The sequence below is a fragment of the Centropristis striata genome, chromosome 19 (genome assembly GCF_030273125.1).
Source record: "Centropristis striata isolate RG_2023a ecotype Rhode Island chromosome 19, C.striata_1.0, whole genome shotgun sequence".
Lineage (NCBI taxonomy): Eukaryota > Metazoa > Chordata > Actinopteri > Perciformes > Serranidae > Centropristis > Centropristis striata.
This window is the reverse complement of record NC_081535.1, coordinates 19,648,770-19,667,123: the sequence shown is the minus strand read 5'-3', so window position 1 is coordinate 19,667,123 and position 18,354 is coordinate 19,648,770. Positions and strand designations below refer to the sequence as shown.

General features: G+C 41.1%; 1 protein-coding gene across 1 annotated transcript in view; it reads right to left on the bottom strand.

Annotated features, from left to right (window-relative positions):
• The window catches only part of col27a1a (collagen, type XXVII, alpha 1a), an 88,549-nt gene that overhangs the window by 48,091 nt on the left and 22,104 nt on the right, over positions 1–18,354 (bottom strand). Inside the window, exons 5-8 of the mRNA XM_059358635.1 lie at positions 13,677–13,730; positions 10,940–10,993; positions 10,738–10,791; positions 2,661–2,705 (exon numbers count right to left, since the gene is read on the bottom strand). Coding sequence (XP_059214618.1) covers positions 2,661–2,705; positions 10,738–10,791; positions 10,940–10,993; positions 13,677–13,730 — 207 coding nt within the window. The remainder of the gene's footprint in view (positions 1–2,660; positions 2,706–10,737; positions 10,792–10,939; positions 10,994–13,676; positions 13,731–18,354) is intronic.

Below are 18,354 nucleotides of genomic sequence, written 5' to 3'. Positions count from 1 at the left end.
TGAATTACCTGCTAAAAATAACTAATATTTATCACATTTTATATAGCATTAACTGTACTTTATGCGCGCCTGAGGGTTAAAAAAGGCTAAGATGTCTATTTTTATTCAATTATACAGAAAAAAAAGCTGAATATAATTGTAGATTTTTTTTAAAAAGGCCAAGATGTAGTGTCAAAGATGATGATTCATCAAACCAAATGTGACTGACATCAAACAGTAAGTTGCATTTTGCATTTTTTTTTAACAACAATGCATTATATTTACTAAGATGACCATATGTTTTGGATATAAAATCTTATTTTTTTAAGAAACTCTAAATATAAAATGTACTTAGTGGCAAAATAGGTACAAGATTTGCCTCTGAATTATAAGTATAATGCTTAAGTAAAGTGCATGTATTTTCAAACTGTTACTTTAAAAATACTTAAAGTCCACCGCTGGATATCGTCCATTCCTGCCTAAGGAATGATAAATATATCTGTTGGATCAGGACTCATGGTTGCTCCTAGAAGTTGATGAGTTGTGGTCTGTGCATAGAAGCTAATTAGGAGTTTGGTTTATGTGTGTGTGAGTGTGCATAACACTCGTGCAGCACAAGTGTTCATGTATAACTTCCTTTGACACACTCCGGACGTGCAGCCATGTGCACTGCTTGCCATTCCCTCTCTTGGATAAATATAGTGCATAATGCAGCCAGTTAAAACCAGACAAGACTTTGGCTAAGAGAGGTTTGGATCTCTCAGTGGGGCTCTGAGCACGGCCCATGGCGTATTACAGTAACAAAGAGTCATCAACACTTTATGCACACCAGCTGGCCTTTGCTCTCACTAGCTGGAGAGTCCAGACTGCCAAACAGTTGTGCTTATTACTCTGTCACTGGTGCTACGGTGATTCAGACTCGAGGCTAAAGCCGTGATCAACATCAGCAGCAGCTCTGTGGGAAAGAGGGGGGCGTTTGAGGACGGACACAGTGGATGGACATGATGGCGAGAGAGAAAGAGTACTCCTTCTCCAGGATGAGTAAGTGCGGGAACTCCCTGTGCTGGTGACGTCATCCGTAGAACGGGGACTTACTTAAAAGTATGTGACAATGAGGAAAAAGTTCCAGTGTGCTTTCCATGACTCAGGCCTTTCCTTAATACCAACAGTAGTATGACCCAGCCTGACTGAAAATAGCTCTGGACACGAGGCTGGATGCTCCATACTTAAAATAGTCCTTTTGGGCTGGACTTAAACGTCTCCTCCCACATGTAGCAGTGAATAAAAGAGTTCATTGAACAGATTCCCCAGTTTAAAGAAAGAGGGACAGAGAAATGTAATGCAAGATTAAAATAGTATCAAGGTAACAAGCTGTAGGAAAGGCCGAACACTGTCAGGGAAAGAAAGTCACACAAAGGAAAACTGTTTCCAAAGCTGCAGTGTAATAGCCGTGAGTGTGTCACTGTTGGCCTAGTTGGCTTGTTCGCATTTCTCTTCTCTCTATTTTCTCTCTCTTTGGCATCGCTTTCTGATATCCTGGAGAGCATCGCTGCAGCGTAGCAACTTTGGCCAGATGTCTGTCCTCACCAGTGCTTCATAACAGGCTAATCTAATCTGGCTACACTGCAGGCATGCTTGGTTCGTGCACACACAGACACACACACACAGACAAAGTGGTTGATGGCTGAGCTGAGACATGAGAATATGAGGGATTAGACATCGATAAGAGCCTCAAATTGATGGTGGAATCCAAAAGAGCAAAACATGAAGACACTCAGGAAGGCAAATGCATTGAGTGCAGGTAATGGGGTGTGCATTAGATAGAGGGATGTTTTATACATATATATAAGAAAGAGACAAGGGCAATAACATTACATCATCTTGACAAGACTGAAGTGTAGAATTAATGGAAGTTTGAATAACAGCATTGGAGAACAACATTTATATTAAAGATATATCGGGCCGATATTTGCGTTTTTTACTTGTGTCGGCATTGGCCGATATGTGCGTGCGTTTGCCGATCAATTAGCCTATTTCACTGAGCCAACACCAGGCTAGGCTCTGCCACTCGCTGGTGAGCATGGAGCTGATACCGGGAAAAAGAAAAACACATCAAATATGTGGACTCATGTGAGGCGCCACCACCTCCAGGCCTATAACAACATACACATTGTTTGCTATCCAACTGTTAATATGTTTTGTTTGTTTTGTTAATAAATGTTTCTTTTTCTGTTTAAATTGAGACTTGTGTAACATTTCTTATCATTGTGTCATTTTTATCATGTAAATGGTGGGAGAAAAGGCAATATCGGCTTCAAGAATAGGCCCAAAAAAATCGGTAGCACATATCGGGGATCGGTTAAGACTGATGTCAAAATAATCAGGATCGGCATCGGCCTTAAAAAACCTGTATCGGGGGCGTTCCCGGTGGCACACCTGGTAGAGCGCATACCACAGAGGCATTGCCCTCGTGAGCGGGTGGCCCGGGTTCAAATCCGGCTCGTAGCCCTTTCCTGCATGTCTTCCCCTCTGTCTCCCCCTTTCACTCTCTGTACTGTCAATAAAAGCTACAAATGCCCAAAAAATATCTTAAAAAAAAAAAAACCTGTATCGGTTGACCACTAATTTGTATAGGCTCAAAGTCGGGAAAAAGGGAAAAAGGTGGATGGAGGGATACTTACGGGCTCTCCAGGGAGTCCAGGTGGACCAGGGTAACCTTTCTGTCCCTAAAGAGACAAAGATGAAGAGAAATGGAAGTTAGTTAAAGCATAAAATAAAGGACAGATGAAAGAAAACACATACTTTTCGGAAAAACCTGACAGGCAACAAGTAGAGTTTTGTGCAACGTAAAATATGTCTGTGATAACAGCACCGACTGACAAGTTCAGTGCCATGTGCAAGGAATCAATCTCCCGGTCTGTCAAGGGATCAGACTTTCCACTGGCCCTGCTCGTAGAGGAATGGTGGTGTTTGCAAGGCCGTGCCAGGATCATGGCATGTTGAGGATATAAATGCCTTCCTGTTTGAGTCAGATAGCAGGTCCCTCCCTCCGCCTGCAGAGCAGACTACAACACTGAAGACTGCCTGACATAGGGCTTTTTCTGCAGTTCTGCTGACTTCAGCAGCACAGACCCCCAACAAAGAGCGGAGAGAGAAGCTAAATCAAAGGTGGGAAGACATGCCTTTCCAAACCACAGTTTGACCGAGTGAGAGAGCAAGAGAGAAAGGAAAGAACAAAATAAATCTGAAAAACAAAATAAAAACAGAAGGGCAAAGAAAGGAAAGACTCTTGTTGTCCCGTTTTCCTAAACCACAGCTCCAGAGTACCAGGCCAAGACTCCCTAAGTTCCTGTAAACCATCCTTTAACCCTGACATCTGACTGCAGCAGGGGAAGAGGACGCAGCATCCTTCTTCTCATAATGTTACATGATCAGTCTCTCTGGCTTACACCTTCATACCAGCAACTCAACCCTCTGAACCCCGCAACCCACCAGTGGGTTTGAAAGGCATGTTTATTTTTTGAAAATCACCAAAATTACACTATTTATTATAGTCAGAAACTGTAAAAACAGAAATTATCATCAGATTTCAAAATTTCCAAAGGTATTTGAAGGGATCATGTGTGATTATGTAAGGGCAAATAACCATAAAATAGTATTTCATCAAAATTACTTTATTCCACAGGTCTCATTTAAAATTTAGCCAAAAATAAACAGTTTGCACAAACCAGATCCTGTAAAAAAACACTCCTTATAGTGAACTGGGGAGTCATAATCTGCCTCAGTATCTCTGCTGTATCTACAGTAAATCAGTTTTTAAAAGGAAACTTAAAGTTGTTTTTACTTGATATTTTTGTTTTTGTATAGTTCTTAATTGTGATTGTATTGTATGTTGTATGTGTTACGGACCCCAGGAAGACTAGCTGATTGCTATGGCATCAGCTAATGGGGATCCTTAATAAAATTAAATGAAATAAGTTACTTATTTGAGACAGTCATGCACACTTTTTACACAGCACAGATGAGAGGACAAGAGAGGTTAAATGTCATAAAAATGTAAATTGTTAATTATTTTTGGCATTTTAACTGTGTTTTCCTGCACAAAATACATTTTTGAGTTATCCCTACTTTTAGCCATGAATGTGCTGTTTCCATAGAGGTGCAGGAGTTATATATTGCAGGGAAAAATTAGGCTGCAGTCAATAAAATGTGACTGCAAAATACGCCCTGAAATTGCTTGGGTTCAGAGGGGTTGGACAGCCATTGACAGAACTATACTCACGTTAAATAGGTACAGCAACTGTGTAAACTATACATTTGTTACCAATATTACAGTTAAAATAACAACAACAATATATAATTCTTTCTTTAACAAAGACAAGGCCAAGTTTTCTTTTGGAGCCCATCTCTATCTCGCCATCACCTCGCATCATCTGTTGCACATCATCAGAACACCACTAGGAGGAGAGGCTTGGAGCTGGGATGAAAATACATGAGTAATACATATTAAACAAACAGAGAGATGTCACCAGGTGCTGACAGACCACTGCTGTAACACAAGCAGAAATGTGTGCAAGTTTTCCATAATTTTGTGAAAGCCCTATTGGTAAGCAGTGTTGTGGAGAGAACAGGGATGGATGGACAAGCAGACACATGGCGCCTGTGTTTGAGGTTTTAAAAAAAATTCCATTTGATGTCGCCCTGTTGGGCAGTTATAATAACTTGTTGATGAATTTGTGTTTTTCTGACTCGCCTACATCTGTCTGAATGTCCATCTGTTGGTATTAGCAGGATTTTCTCCTTTAAGTTGATCTCTGTTTTCCATCCACTTCTCCACTTTTCAGGAGGTGCAGTGACCCGATGCGTTCTCATGGCATACAAACACATGTGAGCAGGAAGAGAAATGCACACACATTCACACACAAAGATACATGTTAACCGTCATCTTATTACATGGCTTACTTATAGTACAAACATGTGTAGCGGCTTATGTTCCCAGGCTGTGCTGTGAGGTCTACAAGCCACACACACAAACACATATACACATACACAAACACACACAAGAACACACACACACACACACATATACACTTGCTGTGGGTCCTGGGTATTAAGCATAGCCTCCCAACCCCATCTCAGATCCTTATCTCACTCATTATAAGCTTGCTAATGAGAGCAGGTCATTCCCACCGGCCCGCTTGTGTTTAGTGCCACTTGCTTGCTTAACGAGCATGTGTGTTCAATCAGATAAACCCACCAGAATGCTTTTCATTTTGCTCCCCAGTAGCACCCTGCAACCCCCTCCTCCTCCTCCTCCTCCTCCTCTTCCATCCTACCCCACTAAGCAGAGGAGGGGAAAGTTAAGCGCACTTTGGCAGAAATAAAATAAAAGACATATTGTCATGTCATTCCTTTGACTCGCTACCAGCCTCTCTTAACTTTGTGGGTGTTCAAACAAGCTGCAGCCTTGTGTCTGTTGACACATTGCTCACCACAAAATGATGAATATGTGTCTTCCACTGTCTGCCTCCACTGGACAGCGCCCTGGTAGCAGAAATATATCCCTCACCTCATTAATCTCTCCTTTCATCTTTCCACCTCTCTCTCTCTGCAAATTCCCTCTGTAGCATGGAGCCGCATGATTGCTCAGAGCAATCGTCTGGCTCCATGCATGTGCTGCATGTACAGCAGACCCTAAACACGGATGTCTGGTGGGCACAGACGTAACAAACAACTGCATGAACCTAGCCGGACAATTTGGTTTGAAATCCACCCGGCGGAAAAACATCCTTCATCTCATCCCACCGTCTGAACCGCAATTTCAGCAGCATGTTGTTCTTGCATGCAGTATCATTATTAGACTAAAGCATGGTGGAAGACAGCAGTGCCTTTTTGTTCTTCTTCTGCAAAAGAAAATGATGGTTGATTTGAATTCTCCCATAATTGCAATGATGATGATGAGCATGTGGATTTGTTAGTTTGAACAGTGGGCAGGAGTTGAATGGAGAGTTTGGTTTGGAACAGGTCTTAGGGAGCTTCAGACAGATTAATGTCTACAAGAAACTGTCTTGTGTAAATGAGGGAAATGAGTAGGATTAATATACAGTCTATCCCCTGCAGAGAAATTACACAAGTTCAGTCTACTTTGTTCTTGTTAAAAGAACTGTATACATCTAGATTAGTCAGCAGTAGCAACTGGAAAATCCACCTTAAGAATTATCTCATAGTAAACGTAAATAACCAAATGCTTCACTGTGTGCTAAGAGACAATGGAAATACACAGAGGTCAATGCACAGTGTTATTATAGACCCTTTAACCCTTGCACATGAAAAAGTACATGTACAAGACTCAACAAAATGTGTCTAAAGAAAGGTCATATTTTCCCAGAATGCAGCATAGCAGGAAGTGAGTCACAAGTGTTGTATGGATTAGTTGACTCGTGAGCTGCACATTGACTCTCTTATTGACCTTTTGGAACACTATTACTCTTGTAGTCTATATAACTGCCTGCAAGTCTGATGCAATAAGATTTTTTCACAATGTCTTAAAAAGCACCAATGACGATGATGATCGAAAGCCCCCCAAGATATAGATACGCACATAAATACTGTTTTCTGTTAGTTTTTTTCTTATTTTGCTGTGTTGGGGACATGGGAAATGTGCATATTTGCTTTTTTGCCAAGATAAGAGGATTTATATCACTCTTAAGACAAGAGGCAGGGACCAAACAGCTTGTCTGGATCTGTCCAAGTCTTACAAAAATACTTACATCCCCCCCAAAAGCTGATCGGTTTAACCTTTATAAAACAGTAACGTAAAAAAGGAGATTTATTGTTTTACTTCGAGTTACCTGCTATTTCTTGGCAAACATAGGCCAGGTGTAGTTACTTATTTATGCTAAGCTAACTGCATCCTGAATCTAGCTCTGTACTTAGAGGATCTTCTCATCTAACGCTTGGTGAATAAGCATATTTTCCAGTCAAACTATTCCTTTATGCAACATTCACCAAGGTAAATAGACATAATACATCAAGTACTCATTATTTGTGGACTCTAAAAACTCTAGTGGCACTGAGACAAAATAACATCAACAAATACAACCCTGATTCCAAAAGATCATGTAGACAATGTCCCAACTTTTTGACAAACTGTAATAATATGCATTTAAAAGCCATAAAGCTAATGTACAATATGTCTTGTCTTTAAAGGAGGAAAAGCAGTGGTGGTGTGAAAGACAGATGTAGAAAAGACAGAAAAACAGTGAGAAAACACAGATCAAGTAGCAGTGGGAACAGACGGATAGAAGAAAGAATGATGGAGGCAGTAAGGTAAGACGTGTGGCTTGTAATGTGGCCTTGTAGTTGAGGTTTGGCCCCGTGTGCATCTCCTCTCCCTGACCCTGCCTACCATACTGAAAAGCCATTCAGCGTCTGCTCGGTAGAACAAATGTTGTACAGAGCGGAACATGCTTGGCTTGTCTGGCGGTGTAAAATCACACTCTCCTATCGCACGTTCAAAGCACCACTGCTTTCTCCATTAAAGTTTTCCATGGAAAACCAGCAGCCAAATTCCAGAATTCCCGGTTGAAGTGTCAAGCGAAGGCTGATAAAGAGCCTGTGTGTGTGTGTGTGTGTGTGTGTGTGTGTGTGTGTGTGTGTGTGTGTGTGTGTGTGTGTGTGTGTATGTGTGTGTGTGTGTGCGCGCGTGCGTGTGTGCGTGCGTGCGTGTTTGGGTGTGTGTGAGAGAGACGGAGAAGGTGGAAGGGAAAAATACGGAGCAGAACAGAGGAAAAGCTGCTGTTGTCCCGTTTTCCTAAACCACAGCTTCAGAGCAATGAGCCAAGTGAGTGAAGCGAACAGCTCGAGAGGTATAAAGAGGAAGAAACAGCACATGGGTGTTTCAGGGTGGCCTACCACTACGATGTAACGGCATTATTGCTTTTTAATATTGTATTGACCTTGCAGCAGGCTGCAGTGTTTCAGTGGAGAGACCTGCATCAGGGACTTTCCACCTGGGCAGACTGAAAACGAACAGAACAAAACAAAGCCTGTTTCTTAGACCTTAGACATTGACTCACATCTCTGTCATAGTGGTGCAATGTGTAGGCATACATGTATTATAAAGGTTTCTTTAACAATAACACTGTGAATCACAGCTGAAACCTGTGAGAAGTTACTGTGCACTGTGGCTTAATGAGTTAACTGTGTGTACGGAAAGGAACTCCTTGTGGCTATTTTAACAAGTTTCCTCTACAGTCATCATTTCTGTGGTTCATTGATAAATACCTGAGCCATGCTGTGATGATGTCAGAGTGTGTGTTGATGAAGATGCCATGACAACAACTTCCCCGACATGATGTCATTCAGATGTACTCCTAAGGGGGCAGCTATAATGTGCCCTCAGGCTTCAAGACAACTGAGCATCTGCACTGCTCATCCAAGTGTAAAAAGGTAGGGAGGAAGCACTTGCGGCTCTGATTCATGTCATTGTCAAACTTTCTGATAGGCCGTCAAATCGCTACAAAGACCCAATTTGCTTGAAAGAGACTGCTAATGTTTTCCACCAGCTTTACATTTTCCATTCTGACTTATGATTGTGTGTGAAAGAGAAAGATAGAGACATACAACTGGACGCGGAGACACACAGAGAGAAACCGACTCCTAACAAAAGCCATATGTTGAGTTTGAGGCAGCCATCCAACAAGGGTCCGACACTGTTACAGAGCAGTGTGGCTCCGGGAAGTTAGTGAATACATGCAGAGGCACTTTACACCTCTGTGGAAATGCACACATCCTACCTGCTACATTCAATTACTCAGGTAATCCTTTACTTTGTTTGAAATGTGTGCATCAATGGGCTCTATTCTAGTGGATACATGCTGTGACTGAAGCAGTCTATGAGATCCTCTCCTGCCACTATGAGACGTGTGTTTACATCTGATTGTTTGAGTGAAACAGATTATTTTACTTCAGACGCTCTGAGCTCCAGGACAGTTGTGGTGATCGTGTCCTATTGCAGAGGTTCTCAGATGTTCCCACACAGCCCTGACTGATGAACCCCTTCATCATGTTTACATCTTGTTCCAAATGTGCACATTCAGTTGATTTTATTCTGGAAGTTATTCAACACAATTATATAATGCAATGTTGTTTGTTTGTTTTTTAAATATTTGGTAGCTATTTTTTTACTGTTACATTTTAGGTTTATTTCAAACATGTGTCCACTACTTTAGCTACAGTTTATTTCATTTATTTCAGTTTATTTCAACTTTAACTATATAATCCATTACATTTAGCTATATTTCAATATTTTTTTGATTAAGATACTTTGGGAGTTGCTGTGCAACTGTTGCTTTATCTGATACATTCCATTTAATGAATATGAACTAAATATGTTATTATTACAGTTGCTAACCAAGTGTTTCAACAATTAAATTTGCCATTGCAACCATTTTTCCATTACTTTGACCTACTGTATACATTTCAACCATTTATCCGTTACTTTGAGAGCCAGCTTTTTTAACTGTTTAATATTTTAAGCTAACATAACTATCAATGTTTTATATGATACATTTACTGCTAGCTATTCCAGCTAACGTTAAAGTTACTTATACTATTTCGGGAACTAACTATTTTACCTGTTATACATTACTTTAAGCTAACTATTTCTATGTTACTATATTTTGACCATTTATCCATTACTATGGGCTACATTACAACCATTTGTCCATTACTATGAGCGTATGTTTTCAACTGTTAAATACTTTAAGGTAACTATCGATGCTATTTTAACTACTTAGCTAACTATTTGAACTGCTATCTCTCACTTTAACTATGACTATTTATCTGTTTATCCATTACTTTTAGCTAATTATTTAAACGATACAAGTAATTATGGAACTTTTAGCTAACTATTTAGACTAAACAAATTCTTTTCCATGTACCCTCTTGCAACTGCAGAGGGCTACCCCTTGGGATTTAGATAACCTAGTTAGGATTACTGTTATATTGCATCTAATTGATGCCAGTAATTTGCACAAACGGTGAAAAGCATGCAGGAATACATGTCACAATCACTAACATAGAAACATACACAACTCAAACTTTCCCCTTGGACTCACTCTTGGTCCGTGCTTGTTCCACTCCTGTCTACCAGAAGATCTGTTCCACTTTTTCTTCCCCTCACTCATGAATCACTCAAGTTGCGACTTAAGTAACATCTAAGACACTGGGGATTTTGTGTTTGAGTGCATGAGTGCATGATCCTCATCCTCGTTTCCCTGATGACAAAAACCTCCCCCCTTCATCCCTCATGACATCCTCCCTGCCAACATGAAAAACCCCTCTGTGCTGGATCCAGCCAACACAGATGGAAGAAATGGTGAGCACAGCACAAAAGGAGAAAGAGAGATGGATAGAATTTAGGAGGAGGAGACAAGAAGAGAGCTTTACAAAGATAAGAGAGTTTACACACACATACACACACATAGACACACACACACAAAAATATCACAACACACACAATACGCAAACAAACGGGTTATGAAATGGTGATGGTGACTCACACAAACTTTCTTTCCTGGGCTTTCCCAAACTTTTCAAGGGCCTCACTTTTCAGAGTTTGCAGATGTAAGCACTTTGCTCACTCTCAACAACAAAATGGCAGCTCTTATAGCCAGCGTTTAGGAACACTTTATTTAATTTCAAAAGAAATAATTTGGTGCAAATATATTCAGAGAGTGTATTGTTCTGTCTTACCGTCCGACCTTCCTGCCCAGGCAGTCCAACCAGGCCAAGAATACCTGAGTCTCCCTAAAACAGAAAGCAAGAACGTCAAAAGGCATTAACGCAGCATTTAAGTGCTTGCACAAATAGTAATCATCATCAATGTGCTTGGAGCTAGCCAAGCAGGATGTTGTTACAAATAAATGTAGCGTGTAAGAAAGGGTGGGCACGGTACCTTCTCTCCTTTAGGTGCTGGCCCAGGTGAGATGCCAGGGTCCCCTTTTCTCCCCTGAGGAAAAGAAAAGCACAAAGGAGGACTTTGTATGGGTAAAAATGGACTCTCTTGACAAAACTTGCATCTATATATCCCATGCAAGATAACAGGAAGCTACATTTCAAGGAAAAACAACAGGATTGAGTTAGTTGAGTCAGTGCATTACAGGGGTTCAGTGCCCCTCCAGTCACACACAGCATGCTTCATTGTCAGCAGGTAACAATAATGGGGCTTCAGTACATCAAAGCGATGGATCGGAAATTAGACTAGAGTGCTGAGTGCACGGACCCCTGCTATTTACAACTTTGTTTCATTTATTAACGATGAAAGAGCAAAGATCGCAGCGCACCCCGAGACATCAAACGATTCAGAGTCATTCTCTCAACACACCTGCCAGGTAGAAGAAGTCTGCTTGGCACCACTTTCCCAACAATTTTACTGAAGTGTTCATTCATAGGGGCACAGTTTGAAATATTTGGCCTCTAGAGCAAGCATAGTCAACTTTTTTCCATTATCACTCCAGTGTTCCACGAATGCTCTGATATCTGGCTTGTTTGTTTGAGTATAACTAACATAACTTGTATTATCTACCATTTTTTAAAAATCCTTATAAGCCTATTTACCATTATGAGTGAATAAGTGAATTTTGTTACTTTTGTACGGAGCAAGGCTAGCTGTTTCCTCTTGTTGCCAGTCTTACTGCTAAGCTAACCTACTGCTTCTGTAGCTTCAGATTTTAGCTTTACTAAAGATTAATGTTGTTGAATCTCACAGGAATAGCTAGAAATTTGGGGAAATACACTTACTGATACACTTTCTCTTGCTGAACCCCAGACGAGAAGATAGGCTACCACTTTCCTTTCTGTGTGGTAGATATGAAGCTAAAGCCAGCAACCGGTTAGCTTAGCTTAGCATAAAGACTGGAAACACATACGATTTAAGCTAACCTTTTGTTGCGTTAAATAGCCAGTAAGTGTATTTCCTAAAATATCACACGATTTCTTCAAGTTAATAAGAGATAAGTAGGTAGCAGATGAGGGTGAGGATGAGGTACATACTGATGGGAAGAAAGAGATTGTAAAAGTGAAGAATGCAACAAGTAATAATAAATTACATCAGGAAGACAAGGACAAACACGGTCCTTTTGGGTGACCTGAGGAGGTCAGGGCTCTGGGCAGGGGGCACAGTTGTCATTTATGAAAGGCTTTTTATAATGCACTTAAAATACATGTAGTGCTCCTCACTATGTACTCTGAGCACACAGCGCCAGAGGTCAAGGCTGTTTGCTAAAGCATACATCAGTCCGGACAATCAGATGAGGGATGCAGAGAATTTGTCTTGGGCAGGGTCATGTCCTGTTCACACGTTAAAATTAGACAGATTTATTTGGAGTTCTCACTTTCCGACTCGTAACGTTTTTCCCTAGAGCACTGATAAATCACTTCAAATCCCCCGGTGTCCAACTACCCTTCTCTCTCTCCGCTCGAGTTGCAGTGGTAGCACATAGACTCATATTCATTTTTACACGGCATATAAATGCATAAACACACACATACACACACACACACACACACACACACACACACACACTTAGAGGTTAAATCGAGCAAATCTCCAAGAATTTGAACAACCTTAGTGAACTTTACATATGAATGGGAATCCTGACATTCACCTCTGCAGCACACATGTTAAAGTGATACAGCTCTTTAGTATTAAGTGCTTTGGTGTTTGCAGTGTCTCTAACTGCCAGGTGTGGCTGGACTGCGGTGAACTTAGATGGCCCTGATCCTTCAGCCACAAGGCTCAGTTACCCATGTTGGTCTTTATGGATTCCAGCTGATATAGAAAAACTGTAATACATCATCATGGGCGTGTCATTCATTTAAGATGAAAAGAGAAGATCATAACTTATTATTAAATTAATAGGAGAGAGACAGGTACATAATTATGTAAAGGAAAAATGAACATAGCCTTTTTTGCCATGAGCCTGGCAGCTGACTTGTGATCATTAGTGCAACGTCAATTAACAATAGCCCTCCGTTTTCAGCATTTATGCATAGTGGTAGGGTGTCTTGTTGGGATTGAGGGTAGTGGACAGGCTATGGTTGTCGTCTAACATAGGTTTTTCAGAGGCACACTCAAAAGCGAGTCAGTGTGAGAAATCCTGCCAGTTCATGCTGCACATGCGGGCAAAAGATAACCACAAATATATTTTTTTCTTTGTTAATGAAGATTTTAAAACTTATGAGGTTTCAATGTATTGTATGTAATAAGTCTTTGAGAGCCGCTGGCCGGGACAAACAGGTGGCTGTCAGTCATACACAGAGAATTTGAGGCTAAAAGCTATTAATATGTCACTTTATTAAGTTTTAAGTGTTCTTTTAGGGAAGAAAGTAACCATTTAGATGCCTAATTTGTCTTCAAAATAACGCCTGTTTGGAAATTTAGGGCCAGGAGGGAAGTCATGTGCAGGTGAGCAATTCTCTGGCATCCAATTCTTGTATAATGGCAACAAACTTATCATGTCTGTTAACATAAACACTGTAGACTACTGACTGACTGACGTCCCATTTCATAGGGGAAAACTTCAACCACTACCTCTTGTAACTCTGTTCCTAGGGGCAAGTCAAAAAGTGAGAGGCACTCAAAAACAATGGGGGTAAAAAATAAGAAATTGGATTAAGACTGAGTGAGATACCTTGAGTCCGGGTGGACCAGGTCGGCCAGGGTTTCCATGGGGACCAGGGGCGCCCTGTGGAAAAGCCAGAAAGAGAAAAACATAATCAAATGAGATCTCAATCAATCATCATATTGGAGTAGAGCTGATGCAGACTGTGGCTTTGCTACTGTGAATGAGAGCAGAGAAAGGGGGGCACAAAGTCTGTCTGGAGAACCTCAGCTCTCGTGCTACTTTAACCTATTTTCCTATACATCAGCTGTGTGTGTGTGTGTGTGTGGGGTGAGGTATTTGGGGTTGGTGTTGGGGGTAGAAGCTTATGGAAAATGGGGCTCTGTGGAGCTGCTTCACCATATGGATGTGGTTTTCCTGCCCCCTGTTGCCTCCAAACTCCACAACCCCCCATCCATCCACACACAGACAAACACACATTTGCCAGACATCTTAATGAGTAATGCAGATCATCTCGTATCATAACATTTTGAATTCCTCTGCTGGTGTGCGTTTCTGTCCGCACTGGCTGTTGCTGAGGAAATGAACACAACTGTGTCTGAAAGCAAACAAAGCGAGATCTACAGTAGCAGCGTACTGGTAATGTGAACCATCTCGCGTCTTCCAGCTGCACCCATGGGACGGTTTAGCAGAAAATTTTTGGAAGCCAAAAAAATAATTCACACCAATTTTTCTTTGGTTTAAACAGCAGCTGTCAGATAGAAACAAAAGTCTTGTTGGCACCATATATCTGTCTGTCATACCCCCTTTCTTCCTCTGAGTGACTTTTTCCGTGGATCTCTGACCTCTCTCCTGCCCTCCACGTGGTATGGCACCCTTGGGCCCCTAACCCATCCCCGGAGTGGGTCAAGGGTCGAGCGAGTCAGAGAGGGCGGAAAAAGACCCACAATTGCTTTTAGAGACGGGTCAGCAAGTTTCACTGAGGTGAGTCAAAACAAATCAGGAAGCCATTATATTAGTGATCCTGTCTGCAGCATCAAAAAACAACATCTACTGTCGTCCAGACAGGCAGCTCTTTATTATCCAACAGAGGGAAGAAAAAAAAAGTAACGTGGGCTTTGGGCTGGGTTATACAGCTCAACAAAAAAGCCCTTTGAGCAAAGTTCAAAAACAGACATATGGGTTGGGTGCAGACATGACAACATAAATGCCTTTTGCTGTAACTGCTCTTCCTTTGAAAGGGCACTTTGATGACCATTATGTCTGATTCACTTGAGAAAGAGCTTCTCATGAATGAACAGGACGTTACTAAGCATGTGTAAAGGTGCTGTTATCTCTGATGTGGAACACAGAATGCACAGGATTTCCACACTCCAAACTGATAATAAATGTGACCTATTATACCCATTTTCAGGTTCATACACTATATTGGGTTTCTACTTGAATGTTTACATGCTTTAACGTTCAAAAGATACTTATTTTACTTATACTGCCAATAGCTGCTGCACCTTTAATCACCCTGTGTGAAAAGTTCTGATTGGTCAGTGTTTTGCATGTGTGTTCTCGCCTTCTCTGTACCATCTGCCATTGCTATAATGGAGTATAGTAAAACATTTTTCCTTAAAGAAAACACCAATAAAAGCATCTGAACCAAAAACTACACTGTTGAAAATGTTTAAACTGGAATGTGATCCGAAATTGGATAGAAATTAACAGAACTGGCAACCAAGATATCTGGTTTCCCTAATGTTAGCATGTAGGCTAGCTACCTGTAGCAGTGGAATGACTGAAATGGAGTAGAGCAACAGTGCTTTTTCCCGTGAAAAATGACCAGTAAAAAGCTTCTAAACCAAAATCTACAAAACTGAGAATATTGCTGCAAGAATTAGATTTGAAATAAGGGAGAAATTAACCAACATTCCCTGACATTAGCATGTAGCTCCGTGTCACAGTGGAAAAAGAAAAGTATAGCAGTGTTTTCTGCTGTGAAGAATCACCAATAAAAAGCCTCTAAACCAAAACTTCAACAACATAAAAATGTTCCAGCATGCATGTGATCCAAAATTAGGAAAAAAATTCATCTGAAACCAACATTCCCTGATGTTAGAATCCACAGGACATTAAGATGTTTGTTTTGATGAGATTGGAAATATTTGAAAGCCTGATCTGTTTTTAACTTATGTTTTTACAAATTTTCATTCCAAGGATTCTCTAGTTTTAAACATCTTGCATGTTTTCCTCCCACATGCTCTTCCCCCTTTCATTTTCGGTTCCTATTCAGCTGGCGTTCCCTCGAGAGTTAGTGTGTCCAGACAGTGTTAAGGGACGCTGTTGTGCCCTAAATAAACTTAAACAAACTAGACATGTTTCAATTACATGCTTCAAAATTAACCCTGTGGTTTACCACAGCCTGGGCAGTACACTGGTAGGCACGGGCTGGCACTGACATTTGGTACTGTGCTCTTGCCTCCATGTCGTGTCCCTCTCTCGCACAACAGGTGTCTAATTAGAGAAGACCAGGGTGGGGTGCACACAAGCTGAGGGCTATCAAATGAAAACCACCGACCTCTGAACAGCGACGCAGGGCGTTACTGTGGTTCCTGTGGTAATAATGCTGCTAGCTCTGCACAAGTCATTGCCATTCTAAGTTGAGACCAAATGGTCAAAATGTAAAAGAAATGATAGCTCCTAATGTTTCGTGTTCTGGTAACATGCGTGCTGCCTGCTCTAAGGTATATAAATGTATATGCTTGAATCTGCAAAATTCTATATCAACACCATATGTGCAACTTAAAGCCAAGGAATATATACTTTTTGTGGATCTTAAATCTAGATGCATGACATCACTCCAAAGGCTACATTCCCACACAGAATATTTTCGACGAAGCCTTTTAATGGGTAATGCTGTAAACACGGTCTGACTTTCAACACTGGCTCGTAAAAGACAGTTTTAAATGTATATACAGGCAGCGCATTAAAGATAAAAGAGATTCTGTATGATGCTGTGCCAAATGAGAGCTGAAGGGGCAATGTCTGATAAACTAACATTAGATTAAGAGCATGTGAAGCTGCTGGACGTCTTCTTAATTAAAGATCCCAGTCAACATACACACACACACACTTGAATCTTTGCCTTGGAGGAGTCAGGAAAATATTTCACTGTTCATTAAAGTCGCAATAGCATGCCTTGCCATCGCTGAGTGAAAAAAGCAGAATTTGCAGCCCAGTGCAGTATAAATCATAGTAAAACTTCATAATAACAGAAGCAGACGGGGCGAATGAATTAAGCAGCTGGTTATAAGGCAACCATATAAATGTATTTGCTTCAAAAGCCAACATTTTTAAAGCTAAATACATCATGCAGTGACCAGAGTATATGAAAAAGGAAATAGTAATTAGTCCAAAGTATTATTTAAGCATTTACAACAATAATAGTAATAGCTCATAATGGCCGTGACAAGTTTGAATATTATGACGGAAACCTAGAGCTAATGTTATGCCAAACATTTAAAATCTGGTATTAAAAAATGCATTAAAGTGCCCAAAGGGAGAATGTGAAAATAGTGAGCGTGGACTGTGAGTTTTACTGTCCTGGAGCTTATTACAGTAATGTTCCAGAGGAGAGATCCATATACCCGGTTTACACTGGGGATTATAAAGACCCTTAAAAGAGCTGACTGATGCAACCAAAACAGCCCAAGGAAGAAATCAACACCTTGAGTCACTTAAAAGTTCTTTATAGTGGTATTTTTCCAAGTTTCTATACAAAATGTCCATCTGGAATCTGAATTAACGTGCAGGTGAAGCAAGGTGGGGGGGTTTAGTGACAGAGGAGTGGTTTGGAGGGAAAGCATGAGGAAAGATGGGTGACAGAGGGGTTTTTTTCGCTCACACAAAGACCCTTTTGAACCAGCCTTCAGATAGATGGCGGGCCTGTGTACGTGCGCTGCATCCACCGCACGTTTCCTCTCACACCGTCGTCATTATACACCTACAAACACTCACAAGAGCTCACCACCGACTTATTCATGCACACCTAGCAGGAGGCTTCAGTCTCACACTCACATGTGTGGGATCAGAGGTCAAGGTTCATGGGTGGTGCTTGGACGGGCTCAATGGTGCTCTGTGTGTCATCATGCAGACTTCCAGTAATCCAAGGCTACGAAAGGTCATGCAGGAAAAAAAAAGGGAAGAGCTCTCTATTCAGCGAAAACTCTCGGACTGGATTTTAGTTTTTTTATGCATAAAGAGATGAGGCTTATAATTAAATCATGCATCGCCACCTGTGAGCCTGCAGCTGTAGCAGCCTGCAGCTGTAGCAACCTGCAGCTGAAAATGCAGATTTGGAGTTAATCTATTTCAGTGATGAACAAGTGAAATCCCCAAATTGAAACCACACTCTTATCTGGCCAAGAGGGGAGACATGTGTTTGTGAGTACGACTGTGCAAGTGTCTAAGTGTGTGTATATGCAGCTCAGTGTTTGCACACACACATGGCAGCAGCAATTAAACTTGATAAATGCTTTTGTTTACAGCAAAGTTCCATAATCTGTCTCACTCTTTATATAGGCAGGTCATAAACACAGCCACATATGTCTGCGTTACACGGGCGTGGGATTAGTGCCGTAGCGTGTATACACTTGTGTGTGAGCGCTGATGTGTACTTGTGTGTGTGTTAAACAAAATGACTGTGAGGTCAGATGCAGACACAGGCGGCGTGTTTGCAAGTGACCTCTGTTAAAGTGCC